This window comes from Salmo salar, chromosome 25 (assembly GCF_965601325.2).
Source record: "Salmo salar chromosome 25, fSalSal1, whole genome shotgun sequence".
Taxonomy (NCBI): domain Eukaryota; kingdom Metazoa; phylum Chordata; class Actinopteri; order Salmoniformes; family Salmonidae; genus Salmo; species Salmo salar.
Window position 1 is genome coordinate 8,418,743 of NC_138315.1, and position 26,384 is coordinate 8,445,126.

Sequence of the window (26,384 nt, forward strand, 5' to 3'; positions counted from 1 at the left end):
CCATGGAATTCTATATTATTTCTAGTACTAGCTACAATAGAGAGGTGGCATGGTAGGCAGTTACTGTATGTTGGGGATGCTGAGTGAGTGTGTGGTGTCATCATTGTATGTTACATCAGGGCTCAGGAGATCACACCTTGTGTTGGAAGCTGCAGTTGATCCATGATAAGTACTATAAGGTGATTATTCCACCCATTGAGTGCCTGGCACAACCATATGGCCCTGTGTGGTCTGTCTGCACTCACCATGGTGCTGATAAAATATGAAGAATTAGACCAATGTATTAGAAGTAGCTATTATATTTATTATCCAAAATTGTTCTCTGATCAGATTTGCTCAATCAAGAGTCAGTATCGGTCACGTGGTCTCACACCTCTCCTGTCCTTCAGCGTGCACACACACATAATGATGCTTTCTCACGATACTGTTTTTTTTTTTCTTCTTTGTGATGTGTTAATCTGCCTAAAAGTGTGGTTCAGCTGTTCCCAACATATGGCTCTACCTCTAGGGAGGTGTGTGTGTATCCTTAGTGTGTTGTACTTTAGGCCCGGAGAGTATGAGCTCTATCAGGGATGTGTGTGTCCTCACTATGTTTGTGTGTTTACAGCGTATTGCCCTACCCCGACGCATGGCCCGCCAGTACCCAGCGTATGGGCTTTACCTGTACGGAGAGGGCCAGTACGCTCAGGACACTCGCGGACTAAAACTAACCGGGGCCCCTGTTCTTTTCCTACCTGGAAACGCAGGCAGCTACAAACAAGGTGAGCCTCTACCACCATTAACCAAACTCATCCACTTCTCAAACTTACTCAAATCGAACATACCCACTCAGCTCAGATTAGGGAATATCACAAGCTTGCTCTCTCCATTGCTCTAACAATGGAAGCTAAGAATTTCTAATGAACAATATCTGCTTCGGTTACATATTGTACATAGGCTGGTGAAAGTCTTGTATTTGAGCAAGATCTTATTGAAGGGTTTCCAAACTGGCGGTGATTTTATTTGGTCCCCCAAGTTTTCTAAGCAAAAGAAATACACAAAAATATATATATAGAATATATTTTGGCCAACAAAATGCACTATGTGGACTCAGAGGATATCACTTGAAAGTATTCATTAAAATGCTTGTTTCCAAAGGGGTGTGTGTGTGTGTGTGTGTGTGTGTGTGTGTGTGTGTGTGTAAAAACACCAGCAAATCAGCTCCAAGGGATTTTAATTCTGGAAATCTGTTCCAAAGTATTCCCACGCATAAGAGTTATACAGTATGTGTGTGATCTTATACAAGGTTTGAAATTATTCTGTTTTAGTTAAATATTATATCCGTGTGGGTTTCTTGCGGTCAATTTGCAGTTTACAAATTATTTGTAATTATGTTCTCTTCCCCCTGACCTTCTGGCTGAATTTAGTTGATGATCCCTCTTCTATGCCCACTCTAATGCAGATCTATCCTCTTCTGGTTTGGTGTTGCTAGTGGCTGCTGGTGGGAGTAGAACACCCACGCTCTCTTTCTCTCACTCTCAATCTTGCGTGCATACGCCCACCCCCACGTACACACACATACACACAAGCTGTAGAAAAATGCTTATTGAAATTCTCGATTATCGTAGATTTATCGGTGGTGACAGTGTTTCCTAGCCTCAGTGCAGTGGGCAGCTGGGAGGAGGTGCTCTTATTCTCCATGGACTTTACTGTCCCAGAACTTTTTGGAGTTTGTGCTACAGGATGCAAATTTCTGTTTGAAAAAGCTAGCCTTTGCTTTTCTAACTGCCTGTTGGTTCCTAACTTCCCTGAAAAGTTGCATATCGCGGGGGCTATTCGATGCCAATGCAGAACGCCACGGGATGTTTTTGTGCTGGCCAAGGGCAGTCAGGTCTGGAGTGAATCAAGGGCTATATCTGTTCCTGGTTCTACATTTTTTGAATGGGGCATGCTTATTTAAGATGGTGAGGAAAGCACTTTTTTAAAGAATAACCAGGCATCCTCTACTGACGGAATGAGGTCAATATCTTTCCAGGATACCCGGGCCAGGTCGATTAGAAAGGCCTGCTCGATGAAGTGTTTTAGAGGGCGTTTGACTGTGATGAGGGGAGGTCGTTTGACCGCAGACCCATTACAGAAGCAGGCAATGAGGCAGTGAGCACGCAAAGAGTGCTCCCGCACATTGGCTAACCGGGCTATCTGCATTGTGTCCCACCACCCGCCAACCCCTTTTTTATGCTACTGCTACTCTCTGTTCATCATATATGCATAGTCACTTTAACCATATCTACATGTACATACTACCTCAATCAGTCTGACTAACCGGTGTCCATATGTAGCATCGCTACTGTATATAGCCTGTCTTTTTACTGTTGTTTTATTTCTTTACCTACCTACTGTTCATCTAATACCTTTTTTGCACTATTGGTTAGAGCCTGTTAGTAAGCATTTCACTGTGAGGTCTACACCTGTTGTATTCGACGCACGTGTCAAATAAACTTTGATTTGATCGCTGAGATCCTGGTTGAAGACAGCAGAGGTGTAGAGGGCAGGTTGGTCAGGATGATATCTATGAGGGTGCCCGAGTTTACGGATTTGGGGTTGTACCTGGTAGGTTCCATGATAATTTGGGGGAGATTGAGGGTATCTAGCTTAGATTGTAGGACGGCCGGGGTGTTAAGCAAATCCCAGTTTAGGTCACCTAACAGTACAAACTCTGAAGATAAATGGGGGGCAATTAATTCACATGTGATGTCCAGGGCACAGCTGGGGGGCTGAAACAAGCTGCAACAGTGAGAGACTTATTTCTGGAAAAGTGGATTTTTAAAAGTAGAAGCTCGAACTGTTTGGGCACAGACCTGGATAGCATGAGAGAACTCTGATGGCTGTAGATTGCAACTCCACCCCCTTTGGCAGTTCTATCTTGGCAGAAAATGTTATAGTTGGGGATGGAAATTTCAGATTTTTTTTGGCCTTCCAAAGCCAGGATTCAGACATGGCTAGGACATCAGGGTTGGCGGAGTGTGCTAAAGCAGTGAATAAAACAAACTTAGGGAGAAGTCAACAAATGATAGCACCTGGGGAGTAGGAGTGGAACTGGGGGCTACAGGGCCTGGGTTAACCTCTACATCACCAGAGGAAGAGTAGGACAAGGGTATGGCTAAAGGCTATAAGAAGTGGTCGTCTAGTACGTTGGGGACAGAGAATAAAAGGAGCAGATTTCTGGGTGTCGTAGAATAGATTCAAGGCATAATGTACAGACAAGGGTATGGTAGGATGTGAGCACAGTGGAGGTAAACCTATGTGTTGCGTGATGATGATGAGAGGTTTCGTCTCTGGAGGCATCAATTAATGTAGGTGAGGTCTCCTCGTGTGTGGGGTGGGACGAAAGAGCAATCTAAGACAATTTGAACGGGACTGAGGGCTCTACAGTGAAATAAAGCAATAAAAACTAGCCAAGACAGCAGTAGACGAGGCATATCGACATTAGAGAGAGGCATAAAGCAATCACAGGTGTTGATCAGGAGAGCTAAGGTAAACAAAATGGGCTACCGTGTTATTGGAACATTCCAGGGGGCATCAGCTGTGTAGCCGAGTGATCTTCGGGTCAAAAAAGGAGCAATAGGTGAGACGGGGTGCTGTACGGTGTTCACTACTACACTCGGCCAGCAGGGGACACAGCATTCAGAAAAAGCTAACGGGCCGGGGCTAATAGATGGTTTTGCGGCGATATCATAACAGAATAGCGATTTTTGTATTTTTTAATTTTGTTAATTTTTAAATTTATATATATATATATATATATATATATATATATATAATATGACAATTACAACAATACTGAATGAACACTTATTTTAACATAATATAATACATCAATAAAATCGATTTAGTCTCAAATAAATAATGAAGCATGTTCAATTTGGTTTAAATAATGCAAAAACAAAGTGTTGGAGAAGAAAGTAAAAGTGCAATATGTGCCATGTAAAAAAGCTACCGTTTAAGTTCCTTGTTCAGAACATATGAAGCTGGCGTTTCCTTTTTAACATGAGTCTTCAATATTCCCAGGTAAGAAGTTTTAGGTTGTAGTTATTATAGGACTATTTCTCTCTATACCATTTGTATTTCATATACCTTTGACTATTGGATGTTCTTATAGGCACTATGTATTGCCAGCCTAATCTCGGGCATTGATAGGCTTGAAGTCATAAACAGCGCAATGCTTGAAGCACAGCGAAGAGCGGTTGGCAAATGCAGGAAGGTGCTGTTTGAATGAATGCTTACGAGCCTGCTGCTGCCTACCACCGCTCAGTCAGACTGTTCTGTCAAATTATAGACTTAATTATAATATAATAACGCACAGAAATACGAGCCTTAGGTCATTAATACGGTCAAATCCGGAAACTATCATTTTGAAAACAAAACGTGTATTCTTTCAGTGAAATACGGAACCGTTCCGTGTTTTATCTAACGGGTGGCATCCTTAAGTCTAAATGTTGCTCTTACATTGCACAGCCATCAATGTTATGTCATAATTATGTACAATTCTGGCAAATTAATTACGGTCTTTGTTAGGAATAAATGGTCTTCACGCAATTCGCAACGAGCCAGGCGGCCCAAACTGCTGCATATACCCCGACTCTGATTGCACAGAACGCAAGAGAAGTGACACAATTTCCCTAGTTAAAAGAAATTCATGTTAGCAGGCAATACTAACTAAATATGCAGGTTTAAAAGTATATATACTTGTGTATTGATTTTAAGAAAGGCATTGATGTTTATGGTTAGGTACACATTGGTGCAACGACAGTGCTTTTTTTTGCTAATGTGCTTGTTAAATCACCCGTTTGGCGAAGTAGGCTGTGATTCAATGATAAATTAACAGGCACCGCATCGATTATATGCAACGCAGGACAAGCTAGATAAACTAGTAATATCATCAACCATGTGTAGTTAACTAGTGATTATGTTAAGATTGATTGTTTTTTATAAGATAAGTTTAATGCTAGCTAGCACCTTACCTTGGCTCCTTGCTGCACTCGCATAACAGGTAGTCAGCCTGCCACGCAGTCTCCTCGTGGTGCAATGTAATCGGCCAAAATCGGTGTCCAAAAATGCCGATTACCGATTGTTATGAAAACTTGAAATCGGCCCTGACTAATCGGTCGACCTCTAGTTGAGACCACATCGTGCGATCACGTCGGCAGTCCAGTCGTGTTGGATTAGTGAGGCTCCGTGTCGACAATAAAGGGTCCAGGCCAATTGGCAAAGGAGGTAATTGTAGCCCTAGAATTAGTTGGTATATGGGCCTAGCTCGAGGCTAGCTGGTCCTTGCTTCGGGGCAGAGGCGTTAGCTAGCAGTAGCCAGTTGTTTGCAGCTAGCTAGGAGTAATGATCCAGAGCGGCAGTAATCCGGTGATATGGTAGAGAAAAGCAGTTCGATATGCTCGGAGTTGATATCGCGCTGTGCAGACTGGCAGGTGATTGTCCGAGCTAAAGCAGGCTGATTCCGGGGGAAAAAAGGCGAGGACTGCTAGCCGTGGCTAACAAAGACTAGTAGCTAGTTAGCTGGCTAGCTCCTGATGGAAGTTCCAGTTATAAGGATTAAAAATAACAGATCTGTACCACATTGGGTGAGGTGGGTTGCAGGAATCCGGTGATATGGTAGAGAGAAGCAGTCCGATATGTTCTGGGTTGATATCGCGCTGTGCAGACTGGCAGGTGATTGTCCGAGCTAAGGCTGGCTGATTCCGGGGGAAAAAAGGCGTGGACAGCTAGCCGTGTCTTACGAAGACTAGTAGCTAGTTAGCTAGCTAGTTCCTGATGGAAGTTCCAGTTATAAGGAATAAAAATAGAAGATCCGTTACACATTGGGTGAGGCGGGTTGCTGGAAAGTATATTTAGTTTGTAGATAGAAGTGAGATTAAGATATATACGAAAAAAGACCAGCTATTTACAAGGGGCCATCTTGGATGGTGATCCAAGATGATGGTGATCTTTAGCTGTTTTACATTCAACAACATCAGCACTAAGTAGGCTATGTTTAGGCTACTTTAAAGCCTGTCAAGCCTAATACCTAGTTTTACATTAAACACACTTAAAGTGATACTTTGAGATTTTGGCAATGAAGCCCTTTATCTACTTCCACAGAGTCAGATTAACTCATGGATACTCTTTATGCATGCATTCAGTATGAAAGAAGTTGGAGGTAATTATGCAAGCCAATGCTAACTAGCATTAGCGCAATGACTGGTAATAGTATGTTAACAGCTAGCTGTTACCATAGACTGCCAGTCATTGCTCTAATGATAGTTAGCAATTGCACTAACTCTAGTTAGCAACTTCTTTTAAACTGTACACAGAGATTTAAAAATGGTATCCACAAATTATCCCTTTAATCAGAGTTGACTTAAACTGTTAAAATGAGTGCTATTGTTCATAGGGAGGTGAAATGAGGTCCAGGTTCACAGGTCAATTGAAGGGATGCTTAAATCCATAATCTACACACTGCCCTCTTTTGCTAATCAGATTACTTAACTCCAATAGTAAATCTAGTCTGTTCAGAGGTCATCTTGTGTTGATATCCATGAGCTTGGTCAACCCTAATCCTCACATGGGGGGACAGCCACTGTTCAGAGATGTGGCGGATGAATGTCAGGGATGATGGTCCCATAAGCAAAAAAATTGAAATTAAAAGGAAATTTCATCCTGGCTCTGCCATGGCACATAGTCATTACTATATTAACAACATTATGTTTTTTATCATAAACATCAAGATTATCGAAACCACAAGCTAGAACGAGCACATTTTCATTTCACTAGTAGAAAGTTTTGTTTTTTGCTGTATTCAGCTGCTAAACAACAAAGTCCAGCATTCATTTTTTTTTTTTTTTTTAAATGTTACCTTTATTTAACTAGGCAAGTCAGTTGGGAACAAATTCTTATTTACAATGACGGCCTACCGGGGAACAGTGGGTTAACTGCCTTTTTCAGGGGCAGAACGACAGATTTTTACCTTGTCAGCTCCGGGCTTCAATCCAGCAACCTTTCGGTTACTGGCTCCAACGCTCTAACCACTAGGCTACCTGCCACCCCCATTCATAGTGAATGCAGATACCGCCCTGCTAGGTAGATGGGGGAGTGCCCACAACCTTGAATAACTTGAATTACTTCTAACGACCAACATACAGTGATCTCAGAACTTCTCTAGGCAAGATTTTTTTTGAAAACATTTGTTTTTCATCATGCCTGTGTGGTGTTCTGTCTGACTGTGCTAATAACAAACAAGTGCGAAAATGAGTTCCAGTGCCTTCGGAAAGTGGTCAGACCCCTTCACTTTTTCTAAATTTTGTTAGGTTAGAGCCTTATTCTAAAATGTATTAAATAGATTTTTTTCCTCATCAATCTATACACAATACTCCATAATTACAAAGCAATAGCAGGTTTTGAAACATTTTTGCTAATCTATTAAAAATAAACTCAAATATTAAATTTACATAAGTATTCAGACCCTTTACTCAGTACTTTGTTGAAGCACCTTTTGGCAGCGATTACAGCCTTGAGTCTTCTCGGGTATGAATCTACAAGCTTGGCACACCTGTATTTGGGGAGTTTCTCCTATTCTTCTCTGCAGATCCTCTCAAGCTCTGGATGGGGAACGTCACTGCACAGCTATTTTCAGGTCACTCCTGAGAAGTTCGATCGGGTGTGCTCAGGGTCGAACTTTCGCCCCAGTTTGAAGTCCTGAGCGCTCTGGAGCAGGTTTTCATCAAGGATCTCTTTGTACTTTGCTCCGTTCATCTTTGCCTCAATCCTGACTAGTCTCCCAGTCCCTGTCGCTGAAAAACATCCCCAGAGCAATGCTGCCACCACCATGCTGTAGGGATGGTGCCAGGTTTCATCCAGACGTGGTGCTTGGCATTCAGGCCAAAGAGTTCAATCTTAGTTTCATCAGACCAGAGAATCTTATTTCTTATGGTCTGAGAGTACTTTAGGTGCTTTTTGGCAAACTCCAGAAGGGCTGTCATGTGCCTTTTACTGAGAAGTGGCTTCTGTCTGGCCACTCTGCCATAAAGGCCTGATTGGTGGAGTGCTGCAGAGATGGTTGTCCTTCTGGAAGGTTCTCCCATCTCCACAGACGAACTCTGTATCTCTGTCAGAGTGACCATTGTGTTCTTGGTCACCACCATGACCAAGGCCCTTCTCCCCCGAATGCTCAGTTTGGCCAGGCAACCAGCTCTAGGAAGAGTCTTGGTTGTTCCAAACTTCTTCTATCCCATTTAGGACGCCATTGAAAATAAGAATTTGTTCTTAACTGACTTGCCTAGTTAAATAAAGGTTAAATAAATAAGAAACATTTAAAAGAATAATGTGCTTAGATTGATCAGGGGAGAAAACAATTGAATCAATGTTAGAATAAGGCTGTAACGTAACAAAATGAAGAAAACGTCAAAGGGTCTGAGTACTTTCCCGAATGCACTGTAAACTACACTATTTAATGCTAACTCAAAAAGAGAACTGGGTATTCAACAAGAATGTTATATGGTAAAAGTAACATACACAAATACAGTATGAATAATGTAGTATAGTTCAGTGTGTAGAAAAGTGTAGCTACAGATTGTTACACCAGATAATGTGATTTAACCGAATATTTTTGGTATCCATTACTGGGAGTTACAGGATAGGTAATGCTCGGTGTAGCACAGAGAATTTTCGACCAGCCTTAGCTTAGGGATACCATCTTTGTGCTCGATTCTGGGACCACGAGTCTCAAAATATCTGTGTCTAGTTGCAGGGGGTCCTTTTTGAATTTAGAAAATGCTCCGTCATTAAAATAAATATTTGTTTTGCTCCATGAAGTAATCCAACAAAGGCTAAGCCACCATCTTGTCTATTTCAAGCCTTCTCTCGTTGATTGAGACAGTTGGGTGTCTAAACGAAGACAGCATCACTAAGGTTGGTTGAAAATCCTCTGTGCTATACTAAACAGTACCCATCCTGTAACTTCCAGTAATGGATACTGAATTTTTTTTGGTTAAATCACATTATCTGGTTTAATAATCTATAGCTAAAAGAACTGGTGATCAGCAGATGATGGAAGAAGTAGTCATGATGAAATTGACATTCACAAAGAAACATGCAGTAAGAAAAAACAGTAATCAGTGTCGTAAAGTTCAAGGAATACTTCTATAGCTGTGGGAGTGGTCATTATCAAACTGCCATTCTCTTGAGTCATCTTCTGCTTGAAATACAGTATAATGTCCAATCCACCGTGAGGGAAACAGTTCTGCTACAATGACACACACAGGCAAAGGAATTATTTCTCTATCTGGAATTCACTCCTGGAAGAAGCCCAGGCACCACATGGTTTTGGCTATAAGACAAACAAATATAATGAATTATACTCTATTGTACAGTTTGAACGACAGTTGAACTGTGCCAGCATAACATCAACATTAGGGTTGAACATGTGCACAGGCACAGATATTACATTTAGAACAATATCTAGCCTAATAGAAAGAAATATGGCGTAACCCTCAACCTTTGCACAGTGACCAGACTGTACAAATGTGCCTAGGTAGGCAGACGGACATGGCTGTAGCTAGATACTATCAGGCATGCTTAGGCAAATATATTTATAGTAAAACCAGATTCAGTTTGAGATTTACAACAGTAAAGTGTAATTATTGTTTCTCCTCTTAGCTAGCTAGCTGGATAGCCAATTGTTATTTACATCTGTTAGGATTCCAATCTTGCGTCATGCCTATAAATTTGTGAGATTGAAACGCATCAACGGTCATAACCAATGTCAACCTTTGTCAATTATGTTACATAGCTAACTAGTAAAATTATTTACAGCTGCTAATGTTACACGTTTGCTAACAAGTTAGCAGTCGCCAGACTAACTAGCTAGCCAACTCCAGTCATGTGGTAACGTTTGCTGGTAAACTTAGCTTTGTGTCTGGTTGTTACATTTTGGCTTGCTGTTTACAATAGAGCTCCGATTGTTAAACCTCTTCTATGTTTAGTCATAGATATGGCTACCTGTAGTTGTTTAGCTAACTTAGCTATCTAGCTAGACTAGATGGCTACCTACCTAGCTAGCTACCTAAGTTAGCAAACAGACAATTTTATTTCCCCCTACTGTAACACAGTACTATGTTAGCCAGCAATACACAATATGAGTTTCAGTAGATAAACTAAAGTTAGCTAGGTGACTTGCAGGAAAAAGTACTTAGCTAGCCATCGTATTTGTCATCTGCCCTCTTGGTGCGGGCATTGGTTGTAACTGAGCTTCTATCTAAATCCAGCTCTGTTTCAAAACCTCTTCGCTATATTCCGGTTGAAATGTGTGGTTGAATGTCACCATGTAGCTAATAGAACATCAAGTGCTCCATTGTCGAATTTGTGTTGTTGAGGAATCGCAAAAATGCCCGCCGTAGTGGAGTGACGGGGCCAGAGCATGGGGCCAGAGCATCGCTGAAAGACGTCCAATGGCTCTATCAATCAAGGACAACCATATCTACACTCACAAAATTGTATAGTGCGATCAGTATAACATAGAGCTTTCATGAAACTACACAAAGCAGGACCCCCCCCCCCCCCCCCCCCATCATCATCAATACATCGGAAGCCGTCAGAGTGTACATCATTCAGCGAGCGAAGCCCAGACCTGCCATCCTTCTTGGCAATTATGTGACCTACAAACGCCTTGGACATGATGAAGATAAGCCAGTTAATTTCCCCTTTTAAGGTTAAAGGTTGAGGTCATCGCTAGCTGGCCACCTTGAAAATGACACGCACATGGTGTTCTGTAGGATTAGGGTTGGGCCTATCTCGTGTACATGGCAATTATGTCCATTCTACAATAACCATTTAGTGACACTAGTTACACACCCCTATCAATAGTCAAGCTATTCATTTGATCCAGTCGAACATCGCTTGAGGGCTGTTACTGCATAGCCCTGACCTACGTCTCCTCCCTTGCCCAACTTCAGGTTATTTTACATTTTTTAAAATCTTATCCCTAAGTGTTAATCTTCTCACAGCTTTCTAATCGGTCTATGACCTCTTATGTCCTCTCACCAGCTCGCTCCCTGGGTTCGGTGGCTCTGAGGAAGGCTGAGGCCCTGGAAGGAGGGGTCCACCTCAACGTGTTCACCATCGACTTCAACGAGGAGCTTGTGGCCCTGTATGGAGGCAGCCTGCGCCGGCAGACCCACTTCCTACACGAGAGCATCAAGGCCATCCTGCGCCTCTACAAGGTATATTATATAAGAAAATATTGTATGAGCTCTCTCAAAAACATCAGATATATAAATGCTAACTAAAAATGGCTAACAACTGACTTACACCCAAGCCCAAATCAACCCCTAGGCACTTGTCTGAGAGGGCAGGTGGAGTTTTTGCCGTATTGCTTATACTATCCAATCCTCTCAGATAAACACAAGTGCCTAGGGGCTAAGGATGAATTTGGGATTGGGCATTAGACTGATAAACCAAACCCCACACCTACCTCTTTCTCCGCAGGACCATGAAGCCCCTCCTCATAGTGTGGTGTTGGTGGGTCACTCCATGGGGGGAGTGGTGGCCCGAGCCCTTTTCACCCTGCCCCGCTTCAGCCCTCGCCTTGTCAGCCTCATCATCACCCAGGCCTCCCCTCACCAGGCCCCCGTGCTGTCCCTCGACACACACCTACTGGGTATGGAACACACACACTAGGGCTTACAAAGTATAGTAACCCCCAGCACTGTAATCTGTCTGTATTACTGTCTTCTCTCGTTTCTGCTCTGTGTGTGTAGAGTTCTACTCTGCTGTGAGACAGCGCTGGGTGGGTCGAGCAGAAGACCTGCGCAATGTGACTGTTCTCTCCGTGGGGGGTGGTTACCGTGACTACCAGGTGCGCTCCGGCCTCACGGCCCTGCCCTGCCCCCAGGATGACCCAAGCAAGCTGTCTCTGGTGGTAATACCCTGGTGGCAAAATTGTCCACTCAAAAGCTTTATATCGATAAGATATACTTTATTGTCTATTAACTTACTGAGAACAGAAATGTGTATTTTTATGTTCCCAACCCGAGACACACACACACACACACACACACACACACACACACACACACACACACACACACACACCCCAAGAGGCTGGAAGCAATGGGTCAGCTGCAGTTCAGTGCCCCTAACCACTAGGCTACCTGCCGCCCCATTAGTTAGCCACATGCCAAAAACAATATACACTGAGTATACTAAACATTAGGAAGACCTTCCTAATATTAAGTTTCACCCCTCCCCTTGCCCTCAGAACAGCATCAATTCATAGGGGCATGGACTCTACAAGGTGTCGAAAGCGTTCCACAGGGATGCTGGCCCATGTTGACTCCAATGCTTCCCACAGCTGTATCACGTTGGCTGGATGTCCTTTGGGTGTTGGACCATTCTTGATACACACGGAATACTGTTGAGCGTGGAAAAACCCAGCAGCGTTGCAGTTCTTGACGATGCGCCTGGCAACTACTACCATACCCAATTCAAAGGCACTTAAATCTTTTGTCTTTCCCACTCACCCTCTGAGTGGCACCATACACAATCTAGGCTTAAAAATCATTCTTTAACCTGTCTCCTCCCCTTCAGCTACAGGGATTTGAAATGGATTTAACAAGTGACATAAGGGATCATAACTTTCACCTGGTCTGTCAGTTTTTTTTATGCTTAGTGTACGTTTCATTCAGATAGCCCAGATTAATTTAGACCGCCCCAAGTCCTTCAGCCTTGCATTCAATTTCAAACTGATAGTGTTAATATACTTTTCTTTTATGAAGGTTACTGCTGTTCCTAGGACCTGGGTGTCCACGGACCACCTGTCCATTGTTTGGTAAGTAGAGGAATTCAATTTAGAGCTTGCTTGATGTAATCTCCAGACCCTCTTACATAAATATGCAAGTCATTTGCTTATCGTGTTTGTTTTCCAGGTGCAAAGAACTGGTTCTGGCCACTGTGCGGGCATTCTTTGACCTCATTGAACCTGAAACGGGACAGGTGAGTATCACACTGGCTCACTAGACTGGAAACCAGGCTGGGCCTCCTTGACTGATCTCAAAAACACAGGATAGGCAACATTTTGGATGTCATTTGGGAATTTGCTTCCAACTATCCAGTTATTTCGCATCAGGAGCTAGATTTCAATCCAATTGGTGACAGATATTCATTCAAATATTTGTGTTTTTTCGACCAAAAAGACACAATCTGTGCGTAATTAAGTATTGCACAAAAATTATTTTTTCCTTTAAGTTCTCATGAACTGAATAAAAACCAAAGTTCAATGCATTTCCATTTCATTTTCAACTCTACCAATAGTTTTGTAACAAACTGTTAAATAGCAAATGTGCCTACTTTTGTCTTGGCACGTGCGCTCTAGACAACAACAGCTTGCATATACAGTGCGGGTAGGCTAGTCTACATGATGAGATTATTATGGGTGCATTTTTATTTGTCAAACAGCAGTCAAGCATCGACCATCATGTCACCAAAATAAGACCCTCGATATATATTGGAAAGGAGCATTAAACTCATCTCTGTGCACTTTCATGACCCTGTGAAGTTCATCATAACTTATTTCATCTTTAGTCTAATAAACTGCATGGTTTCCCGAGTCTTAATGGGAGGACCACACACCATATCATTGCGTGACTCCACGTTTACTTCGATAGGATGGTTATTATATCTATATTTGCACATGGTGTTTCCACCACCATTTCTCACACCACCATTTCTCACACCGTGTCAAACGAACAAATTATGTCTGCATTTATAAAAAGTTACCAAAACGTCCTATTTTTTTCCTATTATTATTATTATTATTATTATTATTTCTTTTTTTTATACGGTATGACTTTACTCACATAACTGGATGGAAACGGGGTTATAGCAGATGAAGGAAAGAGACCAAGTCAAAGCCTATGCAGACTAGATGTACACCAGGATTGTGGCTCAATTAATCTTAGTGTGTCGCTTACTTCCCTAATTGATCTGAAAAGAGTTTGATAGGAGAAATAATTAGTCTAGAATCTTGCCCGGTCTTTTCAACTCTTAAGTGGCCATGAAGGAAAGAAAATTGGAACACTGTCTGTCTGTCCATTTGAAGTTGCTAAGTACTGTGTATTGATGTCTTTTTTTTTTACCAGTTTTCAGACGATCCAGAGAGGAGAATGGCCATTCTGAACCATCATTTTATCAGACACCCTGTACGTGTGCTGGGTGAGCAGCTAGAGACGCCCGTTTCCCTCTCAGGTCAGTGGGTTACAGTGCTATAGTGTGTTTTGTAGTAGGGCCGAATGGTGTGACTGCATGTCACTTTTTAGGCTATGTGTCCTTTACAGAACATATGTATTACTGGGTGTGTGATCACTCTCCTATTTATCACATTCTCCAGGGTCTCCTAAAACGTGGAGCGAGGTGAACACACTCCGTCTGGCGTACAGTGCTCCCAAAGTAAGCCTGCACCATTACCACCAGGGCTGAGGTCCATTTTGGCCCATAGACCCTTCACATAGCTCCTATCACTTTGGTCTTCACAGACCTAAAATAACTAGATAGGTGTAATTAAGTCTTCTAGTAGGCTAAATTGCGCTTCTAGACCCAGAAGGAGCTGGGCCTTGATCATAGATGCGTACATAATTTACAGATCCATGCCTTCTGAAAATATGGCTCGGAGTTATTGTTTCTTTGCTCTCTGCAGGAAGGACAAGCTAAGTATTTCCTGTTTGCCCTCTCCAGTCGCAGGAGAGCCTACAGCCACTTCTACTGTCGCAGCAACAACCTGGTGAGACTGAGATGGCAGCTCTGCTGCTTTAATGGGATTCAAACCAGTATACAATATATGCTCTTATGATAACACTGGTGCTTCCCACTGGTTATGAATCTGCCACCATTTGTAAGAGATTTTTGATATGTAAGACTAATGAAGTGAGTAAGTCTGCAAGTTGAGAACACAGTAATAGGTGAATCTTGCAAGCAGAAGACTGTATTTTGTGAGACTACCGAGCCAATGTTTGTATTCTCTCCAACAGGAAATGACTAGCTGGGTTTACGGTTGTACACAGATGAACGGATCCATGTGGTGAGTAAGGGTGTGGATAAGTTGGGATCCTTAACGTTAAAGAAAAATGTTTTTGTTGGTCCCTGCACCCCACAAAATTAAAATCACAGGGCAGTTATCACAAAACTTTATCTTATGTGTTATAGCCCAACTAGACGGTAGGCTATAAAGGCCTGGAGGAAGCTGTGTAATTTAAATAAAACCTGAGAGCAAAAGGCGAACTTTAGGCTACTTTGGTGAATTTGCAAGGCATGCGTGACAAGACATTGCAAGGTACAGATTACCAATACATTCTTTCTGCCTGCCGCCTTCTCTTTCCCTCGCGCTGGCTTGCCTGCTCTTGCTCTTCGTTAATGATATGAGTGTGTATTCAGTCTGTTTTTATTTAACCTTTATTTAACTAGGCAAGTCAATTAAGAAAAAAGTCTACCCGGCCAAACCCTAACCCGGACAACGCTGGGCCAATTGTGCGCCGCCCTATGGGACTCCCAATCACGGCCGGCTGTGATACAGCCTGGAATCGAACCAGGGTCTGTAGTGACACCTCTAGCACTGAGATGCAGTGCCTTAGAACACTGCGCCACTCTGGAACCCTGTTGCGTGTAGAATATCCTAGCCTATTCATTGATGATAGGCCCTGCTTTACTGAAGTTGCGAGACATTGCAAGCCAAGAATTTAAGATACAGCATTCAATTGCGAGATACAGCTTTTGATTGCCGATAGATAGGCCTTGTGCACGTCTCTGACTTTGTCTGCCTGGTTGCCGACCTGCCTATACTGTGTCCATCCCCTCTCTTCGTCCCTCGCTAGCTCGCTATGAAAGACGCGAGTGTTGTTTTCTCGGATACTGAATACTGAATCTTGATACTCAGAAATGGGAGTTGACGGGCAAGGAGCCGAGGAATCAATTATTTTGGGTCGGCTCTTCACCACTATGGCAGAGAAAGACAAGCAACACCAGATAAGTTAAATGGGAAGGAAATGCGAACTTTGCGAGGTGGAATTGAGGTACAGTAACGGTAGTAAAGATTCCATGCTTCAACATCTGAAAGGGACGCACCGTGAGACCCAAACTGCTGCTGGCAGCAGCGCAGCTGCATTGTGAATTCACGTGTCATTTTATGAATATTTCTTATCGTTTTAACGCAAAACTGATAAAATGACTGTTTAAACGTTATTTTGATTTTTTTTTTTCCATTTGTCACATCCCTAGTGGTGAGTACTGACTGGCCATGTCAGACGTGCACTCTTTTCATTTGTCTCTCTCTTTCTCCTCCTTCATTCGCCTTTATCTCTGCTTCAGCTTACTGCTTGCTCTTTCTGACATCTGACGGACCATTCTTTCTCTCTCTCCATGCTCCTTCTCATCTTCTTTTCTCCCTTCGTTGCCATCTCTGACTGCACTCTTCTTTCCCCAGTGTGCAGGCAGTGGATCTGTCTTTTGGAACAGAACTTCTCCCAGCTTACAAGGTAATCATTAACTTCCCATATTTACACCATCACTAAATATTAGGGGTTAGTCAGTTATTTGAAGTCAAAAGTGTTTGTGTCAATGTACTGTCTGCTGTTTCTCTGTTTTTCATTTCTCTGTTTCTTGTGTTGTGAAATGCACTTTAAATAAATTGGGACATGACTTGACACTGCACTCAAACCGTGTTGACCAAAATAAATAAGTATATATAATAATTAAGTGTATATCAAAATAAATCCTCACAACTGTTGCTTCACTGGTCTCTGTCTGTCCCTCTTACCCCAGGTTCTGACTCTGAGCCTCAGTGAGCTGTCCTCTGTCTCTCACCTCATTGTGGTTGCCTCCAACCTCAACGGTAGACAGGTACATTGTGTGCTCTCTTTTCTTTATAACCCAAAGCATTCTTTCATTCTTAAAAACAACTTTAGATTTTGATAGCACTTATGTGCCCTAGTTATTAACAAATAGATACAAGTAGAGAAACACTATTTTCCAGAAGGCGTAGTGACAATATAAGTAAATCAACTATATTTATTTCAGTGGTAGCGCCATTCCATATTTATAAATGTGAAGAGAAGTAGAGAAACTCTTGAAGTACCCTTCAATGTGTGTATCTTTTCTACTCTGTGTCCCACAGTTCACAGTGGAGTGTGAGTGGCAGAGACAGGAGTCTCAGACCATCTCTGTGCCAGTACCACACGTTCTCTCCTTCGGTGAGTCCTCCTTTTCTCTAATTCCTCCCTGTAGAAACAATTATATTTGCAGTCTGGTTTGTCTGAAAACATTTATTTTGCAAGAGCTAGTTAGTTAGGTATACTGAATTTGTTGACGTTTCTCATTCGGTGAGCAACACTTGCTCCCAACGGTTGAACTCTGTGGGTCCTCGCTCGTTCAGGCATGAGTGTTAGTGACGTCACTCTCAACTCCACCGGACTTCGGCACACCATTGAGCTGCAGCACTTTCATCAGGTAAGTCCCTCTGAATTGTATATTTCTATAATAAGTTTGGTTAAGTAATTATCCACTACTTGCAGTCAGTACATTCTATCAGGAGGTTGAACATCTTACATACAGTACTGGCAGAACAAGACAGGTATTTGGTCTTATACTTTCTGACCACTGTATCCTCAGGTCTATCAGGCTTTCAGAATTTCAGTCGTAAGCCACTGCAAAGTAACCAAAGCAGGTAAGCAGATGTCTACAGTTTTGCAGCAGCACATTTTTATCAACTGATGGGGTGCGTGTTTGTGCGAGTTTAGTTAACAGCTGCTCCTAATCATCTTTAATTTATGATTTTGGTAATGGTTCAAAATGCAAAGTACCAGTAATGTTGGATTGAATGTCCTTGTCTCTATGTACAGACAGACTGCCCAATGTCTACATAATGAAGGTGCCATGGTTTAGGGAGGACTCCGTTACCACGTCCAGGCAAGATCTTACCACCTGTCCGTCCATCTGTTTGTCTGTCCAATCCTATGACATTTGGCTATTTTTAAATCTAATGTATTTACCAGTAACCCAATGGAAAACTGTTATTTATTTTGTCTATCCCTGCATCTCTCTCAGTATTCCCTCTGTAACAGAGATATCGGGAATGCTCCACACGAGTAGTCCTGACAACTCCGCTGGTGTCCTGTTGCAGCTCCACACTGCCCCCAACTGCCACTATAAGGTACTGCCCACAGAATGAAATGGGATCGTTTTGTTTTTCCTGTTATCTCAACTTGGTATTGCCCATTTAATGTGAGGCATTAAACCATGATACAGGCTTCAAGCTGAATCACGTTTGGTTTTTAATTAAAAAAACTTTAATAAATTTCCCTTTTTCCTCTAAGACTGGCTGAATCTCTCTCTTTCTCATCTCTCCCTCTCCAGGTATCTGTGAGAACATCATTTCCTAGAGTGCTTGGACAGGTAAGACCTGTACTCTGTTGTGCTCAGCTCTCACCCTTACATACAGAGTTATGAGCATTGTAGTAGCCCTGGGTAATTTAGCCTTGTGTGAAATGGAGGCAAGTTAGCTTAATTCAAACACACCAATATGACTAATTAGCTAACACATTTTCTACCCTGCTGTCCTTCCAGGTGCTGAGGTTCTGTGGGCCCGTGTTGCCGGTGTACGTGGCTGTAGCGCTCCTACTGGCCTGTGGGGGGCAGATGTCCTCTGTCGTGAGGATGGGGCGCCCCCTACAGATGAGCCATGCCGTGGCCAGATCCCTGCAGCCCCACAAGGTGGACCTTCCCGTCTACCTGCTGCATCTGCTGCTCAGGTAGACCTATTATTCCATCAAGCATGTATGTGTGTGCAACAGTGGAGGCTGCTGAGTGGAGGACTGCTCATAATAATGGCTGGACAGAGCGAATGGAATGGCATCAAACGCATGGACACAGACACACTGTGAAAGACCACTCGTATTACGACACCACACCACACCATACAAAGTCCCTTTATCCTCCTTCATCCCTCTATCTGTATCCAGGTATAGCTGGTTCCAGGATGGTTGGTCCGCTCTTCATCTCCCGCCGTTAGATGCTCTCCCCGCCACCTCCCCAGATGGTACGACACAGGAGGGGTTGCCCCTAAACGAAGACTGGCCACGCCTCCTGTCCCCCCTGCTGTATGTTTTGGGAGCAGCCATGGCCTTCTGGGGCAGCGTGCTGCTTCGCCTCTTTCTAAGGCTGCTTTCGTTGCTATTGGCCCCGCTTCACAGGTAATGAATGCCCGCTCCCCTCATGCATTCGATTGAACTACATGGAATTGGAATTAGTTGAGTGTGTGTGTGGGTGTCTGCTTTCAGGCCCTCTGTGTCTCGGGACTGCGGCACCCTGCATAGGCGTACTCAGCTGCTCCTCATCCTGTGTCTGAGCGTGTTAGGATGGGCTTCCTGTGGAGCCCTGTCAATCACAGCCACCTTCCTGCTGCATCTCTACCGAGTGAGTCTAGGGGCCCAGTTAAATACTTACTCATTGAACTTGTTAGTTTCCCTGTGGTTTACTGATGTATGCCTATGTTTCTGTCCAGGTCCTGAGGCTACAGATGACAGAGAGGTCTCTGAGTCATATGCTGAACCTGGTAAGATTCAGAATTATTGCCCGCTCTAAAATGACCTCTCTAAAATATTCACATATTGATTATAATCACAACTACCCTTCCAGGTGCCCGAGAAACAAACAGACAAAGACAACGGAACTGGAAACAAAGAGAGAGGCACTGGGGAAAAAGAGAGAGGCACTGGGGAAAAAGAGAGAGGCACTGGGGAAAAAGAGAGAGGCACTGGGGAAAAAGAGAGAGGCACTGGGGAAAAAGAGAGAGGCACTGGGGAAAAAGAGAGAGGCACTGGGGAAAAAGAGAGAGGCACTGGGGAAAAAGAGAGAGGCACCGGGAACAGTGAGGTCCTGGACAGCAAACCTAAAGAATGTAACGGCGCACCCCTGCTGTCGGACTCAGTACTGCAGGATGTGAGAGATGACCTGCAGCTGCACGTCAGCCTGTCTGCTCTCCTCACTCTACCAGTCATGCTCTGTGCCCCATCACTGATCCACTGGACCCGCAACCTCAGGTACTAGAGTGTGTGTCAAGCCCTTACCTTGTCCACCCTCTTCTTCCCTAACTCTACCGTGTGTGTGTCCATGTGTAGAACTGTGATTTTCCTCCTTCCTTTAATTGCCTTTTTTCTTTGCAGATATTCTGTTGCTCGTTTGGATCCTGACCCTTGCTGGCCCCACTCCGTGCCTCTCTTCATCGCCTCTCTGCTGCTCATCAACTGTAACACACTCACTCTCAGCTACAGGTGCTTGTATTATACTTCTCTGTCTGTCTCACATGCGTGCACACACACATCTTTCATGTCCGTCTTCACTCCTGTCCTTTCACCCAGGTGTGTGTGTGTGTATTTTAACTTGTCTATTACGCTCTTATGTTTCAGTAAAACCCTGCCTATCACATCCCGCCTGGTGTTGCCTCTCTCCGTTGCCATGGTGACTTTCTCCCCACTCCATCTATACCGTGTAAACTACTTTGTGTCTGCAGCCCTGGTTCCGCTGGCTGTTTCCTGTCTCTTCTGAGTTCTGCTGGTACCTGCGCTAGGCCTATCACTCAGCAGACTCACAGATCCGGGTCAGGTCCCCAAACTGGTCAAAGCTAGTCTGGCCTGGGATTGCGCTCCCCTTTCAGGCCCTGAAGGGGGCGACGATGGCGACCCTACAGCAGAGCCATAGACATACATAGTTTGCGAAACTGTCCGCCATGTTGTCTCCAAGTGTTCCAAGCTTTTGGTGCCAACATGGCTACCATTGGAATTCCCAGTCTTAACCAAGTTTGCCTTACTCTGTATATATATGGCTCTGTCTTCAAGGAGCATGACACGATTACTCCTTCATAACAAATGTCACGCCTGATACTTGTGGTTCTCAACAGGATATTGCTCTCATCGTTTTTCATACAACTGTAATTTAACCTATTTTAGTACAGTATAATTGTGGTAATAGTGAGTATGAGGGGATTTGTTTCGTGTTTATTGGATTCTGTTTATTGGCCCTAAACGTCTTGGCCTGTCTTATTGGTAAATTTGATTGAACACACTCATGAAGCTAGCTACCTTTACTCTGTCATTAGTAAGATGTCAAATGTTGTAATTAGGGTTGCAAAACTACCTGTAATTTACCATTATAAAATATGATTAAAAAAAAGACATTTTACATGCTATGAAAATTATTAAAATCCTTAAACTTTTCAAAAGTCTGGTAGTTTACTGGTCAATTTTGAAAGTTACTGGTAACATTCCCTCCCTTTGCAACCTTAGTTACAATATTGTCATGCAGCTAGCTGTACTGTATGCAAGATGACCGTGGCTAACTCGCTTGCTTGGCTAGCTATTGTAACTGCACAGGACATGTTCCGTCATGCTTTTGACAGTGTAAAGATTTGAAAGGTTTTACAAGGAAGCGTTGGCTTAAACTCTATCACACCCTCAAACCTTCTTCAGCTGCTATCTTATGTTGCTATCATCCTGTTCAAAACACAGATGATGCATTTTTGAAAGTGGAGCTCCTAACTACATAACCTGTTCTTAGCCAAGTATGGTCATTTATTATGCAGTATGTGGCCATAGCTATGAATGTTATTGGTTAGTCTCAATCTAAAGTGACCGGGTCCTGACTACCTAAGATATCACGAGGAATGGATGACCCTGCGCACCATAGCTTAATTTAGTTGTGCAATGTTGTAGGAAGGTTATATGGAGTTGGATGCTATTCCACATCAGATCACTAGGGGGATAACTTGACGTTGTATCTATGTCGTAACATAACTACTTGAGCAGTTTTTCTGTGCATCTCTATGGAGGGAGTCCAGGTTGATGTTATCCATACTAGAGTATATTAGATCTGATATTACCTTGCAAACAGGCCTATCATGTGACTTTGATATTCTGTTACAAGCTACTGTCTATTTCTGATTTAACAAAATGTCCTCCGCTTGAAGAGCTAGCTTTAAAGGGATCTTTGGCTTTTTTATTGATGTCGTTAAGAGGCCATGGCCCCTATTATTTACTAGAAGATTCGTTACTTACTTGGAAAACATCAGCACTTGGTATTTCCATTTGCCTTAATCAGTTACCTCACATTTTTCCAAACTGGATTTTCTAAAGACACATAGCTCTTGCATTGAAATACAGTTGACAAACTGACATCGGCTTGGTATCCACAAGGCAAATACACGTATAAGTGTGTATTACCATCACTGTAGTAATGAAAGCACAGGGTTGTAGATATTCAGGATCAGATGAAGGAGCCCTATTGCCACCGATACATGGAGGCACCTGAGATGGTGCCTTTTAGACTGTTTCACCCTCTACCGTTTGCTAATTCAAGGTGTGTGTGTTTGCGTAAAACCCTATCAGCCATAGCTCTACTCCAATGTACAACACAGTGGATTGTGTTAGTGGTGTTTTTTTGACAATTGTTTTGTAAGAATTAACCAATAGTGTGTGTGTGTGTGTGCGTGTACTTTTGATGCTCACCAGCACCCCTTGACCCCAACTCTGTTGGCATCCCTTGGACAAAGCAGCTAGTGCCTTTCTGCCGATTTGCCCCTCCACGCATTCACTCTCCTATCTGCCTGTCAATCAAGACACTTCCCTAGTATAGGGCATAAGATTGTGACATAGACCAGCATCTCTGACAAGTGACTAATCTGGTCATCTGAGTGCAACAGTAGTGAGCATAACTCTTGCTTGTAGCTGTCTTAACACTTTCATTTGCAAGACAGAACAGATTTCAAATACAGAATGGTTACATGGAATGGAACAGGTTATGTTGGTGTGTGTTAAATTATTTGACAAAGCCACAATGTTGTTATGTCAAGGTAAAGGCAGCTTGGTTCTTGTACAGTGTTACAACTTTTCAAGCTCAAGAAGACAGGCTATGAATTAAACACCTTTGTCCATCCTAGCTAGCTTCAATTTAAAGAGACCAAACCCACTCCAGCACAAACACACACGCATATACTACACTCTCTCCCCGACGACACCCCTGTGTCACCTGCACTGTGAATGTACCTGTTTGTTTGTTTGTATGTGTGTGCATAAGTATGTAAGACTTTAGTGTGGGTGCTTTGTGTGTACTAAACTATAGTATGTCAATGTGGTGCAGTTTTAGTGCTTTGAAACGTACATATTCTGCCTCATTCCAAATGTGAATCGTGACCAGATTTATATAGATGAAACTTTGTGGTAAAACTAGTAGAAATGGGCATATGTTTTCTATGAATATGATAGATTTTTTTTTTTCTTTTTTTATTGGTGTTCACTGTGACCGTGCCGTGATTTCTGAAGTGAGATTGACACCTCAGCAACTACTCATGTTCTAACGTAACCAACCAGAGTGAAGCTGTCACTACAAGCATATCTCAATTTATATGTGTTTTGTTTAGCTTTTTATGCTCTTTGAGATTATTTTTATGTAATGAAAAGCACTACACAAGTTAAATAAATAATAATTATATGGGATATTGTTCCTTGAACCCTGAAATGCCTAATGTTTGCATTCATAGCTGTTAGGATTGTAATGTTAGCAGTCATAACCTTTTTTATTATTAAAATCTGTTATTGCAACTGTAAGTGGTCATAACAGTTGTTTGTTATTAAAAGCAGACATAATTCGCATTATGATTGCCTGAAAATGTATATGCTCACGTTAACAGAGTAATGTAGTAGATGGTGGCTGCTTGTGGAATGATGAAGGATTATACCAAGGATATAGCTGATGATTTTAAGGAAAGTGTCTCCAAATTGTACATATTGTGTGTCTAATGAAGTGAATTGCTGTTGCTTCGTGCTGTTGTAGCTTTACTGTTGCAACTAGGATACTAGACAGACTTCAACTCCACAGCGACCCCACCCCCCCACCCCAGTACTTTCTTCTTTGATTCACATCCAATGACAAAATACTTACATGTAAATATCCCAACATACATATTCAACTAGAGTGGTGGATTTTGTTCAGCAACTGTAAAGTCCAGATGAATGCTAAAAAAAAAAGTGTTCCCAAACTGTCGGTTTCACGCTGATCGTCATGTTATTGATGCGGTCTCTTGCCGTTTCTGTCCCAGGTGACTTTAAACCTATAACCTCCTATCTCTAACTGGTCCTCATTGTGTGACGATGGTCTCTTGCTGACCTTTGCTGAACAAGAAATATTCCAAAAATGAAATTGGACCTTGCCCTGAGTGAATGTTTGGAGTTTGTTTCTACAATTAGATTATAGGTCAAGTGACAAGGACCGGCATACTCAATTCTCAGGTTTTAGCATTGTCGCAACAAAAAAAAGATTGCTTTGGTGTTTTTTTTTATATTGGAAACATTTTTTATCTAATGTTATTATAACTGAGATTTGTGCAATTTGTTAGCATTATTGCTGTTCAAATAAAGTTGTGAGAAGAAATGGCAACCACAGGTGTCTTACACTTTTGTACCTCATTTGCTCTTTTTTCTGTTGTTAATCAACTGCTTATTTAGAGAATGAGGTCAATTAACGGACTTACAATAGATGGGTTGGTTGTTTTAGCTTCTGCACAACTATGGGCAAAACAGACAGGGTTGGCATAGATTATTGAAAACAAAGTTGCACAATGAGCACCTGAGTTACAGTTCATATAAGGAAATCAGTCAATTGAAATAAATCCATTAGGCCCTAATCTATGGATTTCACATGACTGGGCAGGGGCGCAGCCATGGGTGAGCTAGGCCCAGCCAATCAGAATGAGTTTTGGCTCTCATGAGGACTGCCCGAGTTAACTCTGCTGCAGAGGATACATTGATCTGAGGTTACCAGCCTCAGAAATTGCAGCCCAAATAAATGCTTCACAGAGTTCAAGTAAGACACATCTCAACATAAACTTTTCAGAGGGGACTGTGGGACCTTCATGGTCGAATTACTGCAAAGAAACCACTACTAAAGGACACCAATAAGAAGAACAGACTTGCTTCGGCCAAGAAACACGAGCAATTGACATTATACCGTTGGAAATCTGTCCTTTGGTCTGATGAGTCCAAATTTGAGATTTTTGGTTCAAACTCCGTGTCTTTGTGAGATGCAGAGTAGGTGAACGGATGATCTCCACGTGTGGTTCCCACCGTGAAGCATGGAGGAGGAGGTGTGATGGTGCTTTGCTGGTGACACTGTCTGATTTATTTAGAATTCGAGGCACACTTAACCAGCATGGCTACCGCAGCATTCTGCAGCGATACACCTCCAAACTGATTTTCGCTTAGTGGGACTATCATTTGTTTTTCAACAGGACAATGACCCAACGCACCTCCAGGCTGTGTAAGGGCTATTTGACGAAGAAGGAGAGTGATGGAGTGCTGCATCAAAAAGCACCTCGTTTTGTATCACATTTCAATGATAAAACTGGGGGGGACAAAAATACCTTTTCATAATGTGGCGGGGGTGCGGGGGCGACACGTCCCCAGTGAAAGTTCCGCCCCTGGTACACTATACTTGCTTGTTTTGTCATATAAACTGAAATTAGGCAAACTATTAATATGAAAGCAACCATCTGCATAGTGCACCTTTTAATTATTATTATTCAAAACATTTTTATTAAACAGTAACATACAAAAAACAGAACAGCCAGAGGGATTCCACAAAGAAATACAAATTATAGTAATACAAATCCACATATCAATTAAAATAGAGACATGTAGCGAATAGATTCTTGACATTTTGTTTTGTATATGATTTAATGATTCTAAATAGTTTTCCAAATCAGATACAAAAATTTAGAAAAGGGTATTTTTCTTCATAAATGTTGATTTGTGTATGAAAAATGTTCCTAATAAAATAGATTTATGACATACTCACGTTCAATTGTGGAATCAGTGTAGTAAGATAATGTCAAACTTAGATATTTCAATGGTTGTATGCATTTTGTTGCCAAGATATAGTTTTACATCAGTCCAGAACACTATGTAAACAATGACAGAATAAGTGTTCAATAGATTCCGTTTCTAGTTCACAAAAACTGCATTCACTGGTAACATCAGGTATATATTTAGAAATCAAGCTATTACATGGATAGAATCTATGGATAATCTTAAAGGAGATCTCCTTTACTTTATTGGTCACCATAAATTTGTATGGAGTGAGCCAAGCACGGCACCTGTAGTGTACCTGTAGTGCCAGTTGTGAGGATGCAACCCTATGACATTGTCTCGGCTGCTAGGCACTCTACAAGAGGTATGTGGACACCTGCTCGTCCAACATCTCATTTCAAAATCATCGGCATTAATATGGAGTTGGTCCCCCCTTTGCTGCTACAACCGCCTTCACTCTTCTGG

General features: G+C 42.5%; 1 protein-coding gene across 2 annotated transcripts in view; it reads left to right on the top strand.

The window, feature by feature from the left end:
* Positions 1-24,492, top strand: part of pgap1 (post-GPI attachment to proteins inositol deacylase 1) — a 55,193-nt gene extending 30,701 nt beyond the window's left edge. For both annotated transcript variants that reach the window (XM_014172969.3, XM_014172968.3), the window contains exons 2-26: positions 608-761; positions 11,068-11,243; positions 11,509-11,680; positions 11,781-11,941; positions 12,798-12,850; positions 12,948-13,014; positions 14,160-14,265; positions 14,408-14,466; positions 14,714-14,797; positions 15,045-15,094; positions 16,493-16,544; positions 16,831-16,908; positions 17,183-17,258; positions 17,441-17,514; positions 17,677-17,731; positions 17,907-17,973; positions 18,112-18,217; positions 18,421-18,459; positions 18,631-18,815; positions 19,026-19,256; positions 19,344-19,479; positions 19,568-19,618; positions 19,702-20,105; positions 20,229-20,336; positions 20,472-24,492. In XM_014172969.3, the coding sequence (XP_014028444.3) occupies positions 629-761; positions 11,068-11,243; positions 11,509-11,680; positions 11,781-11,941; positions 12,798-12,850; positions 12,948-13,014; positions 14,160-14,265; positions 14,408-14,466; positions 14,714-14,797; positions 15,045-15,094; positions 16,493-16,544; positions 16,831-16,908; positions 17,183-17,258; positions 17,441-17,514; positions 17,677-17,731; positions 17,907-17,973; positions 18,112-18,217; positions 18,421-18,459; positions 18,631-18,815; positions 19,026-19,256; positions 19,344-19,479; positions 19,568-19,618; positions 19,702-20,105; positions 20,229-20,336; positions 20,472-20,610 (2,862 nt within the window). In that variant the 5' untranslated portion in view covers positions 608-628 and the 3' untranslated portion in view covers positions 20,611-24,492. The remainder of the gene's footprint in view (positions 1-607; positions 762-11,067; positions 11,244-11,508; positions 11,681-11,780; positions 11,942-12,797; positions 12,851-12,947; positions 13,015-14,159; positions 14,266-14,407; positions 14,467-14,713; positions 14,798-15,044; positions 15,095-16,492; positions 16,545-16,830; positions 16,909-17,182; positions 17,259-17,440; positions 17,515-17,676; positions 17,732-17,906; positions 17,974-18,111; positions 18,218-18,420; positions 18,460-18,630; positions 18,816-19,025; positions 19,257-19,343; positions 19,480-19,567; positions 19,619-19,701; positions 20,106-20,228; positions 20,337-20,471) is intronic.
* Positions 24,493-26,384: the final 1,892 nt, after the last annotated feature.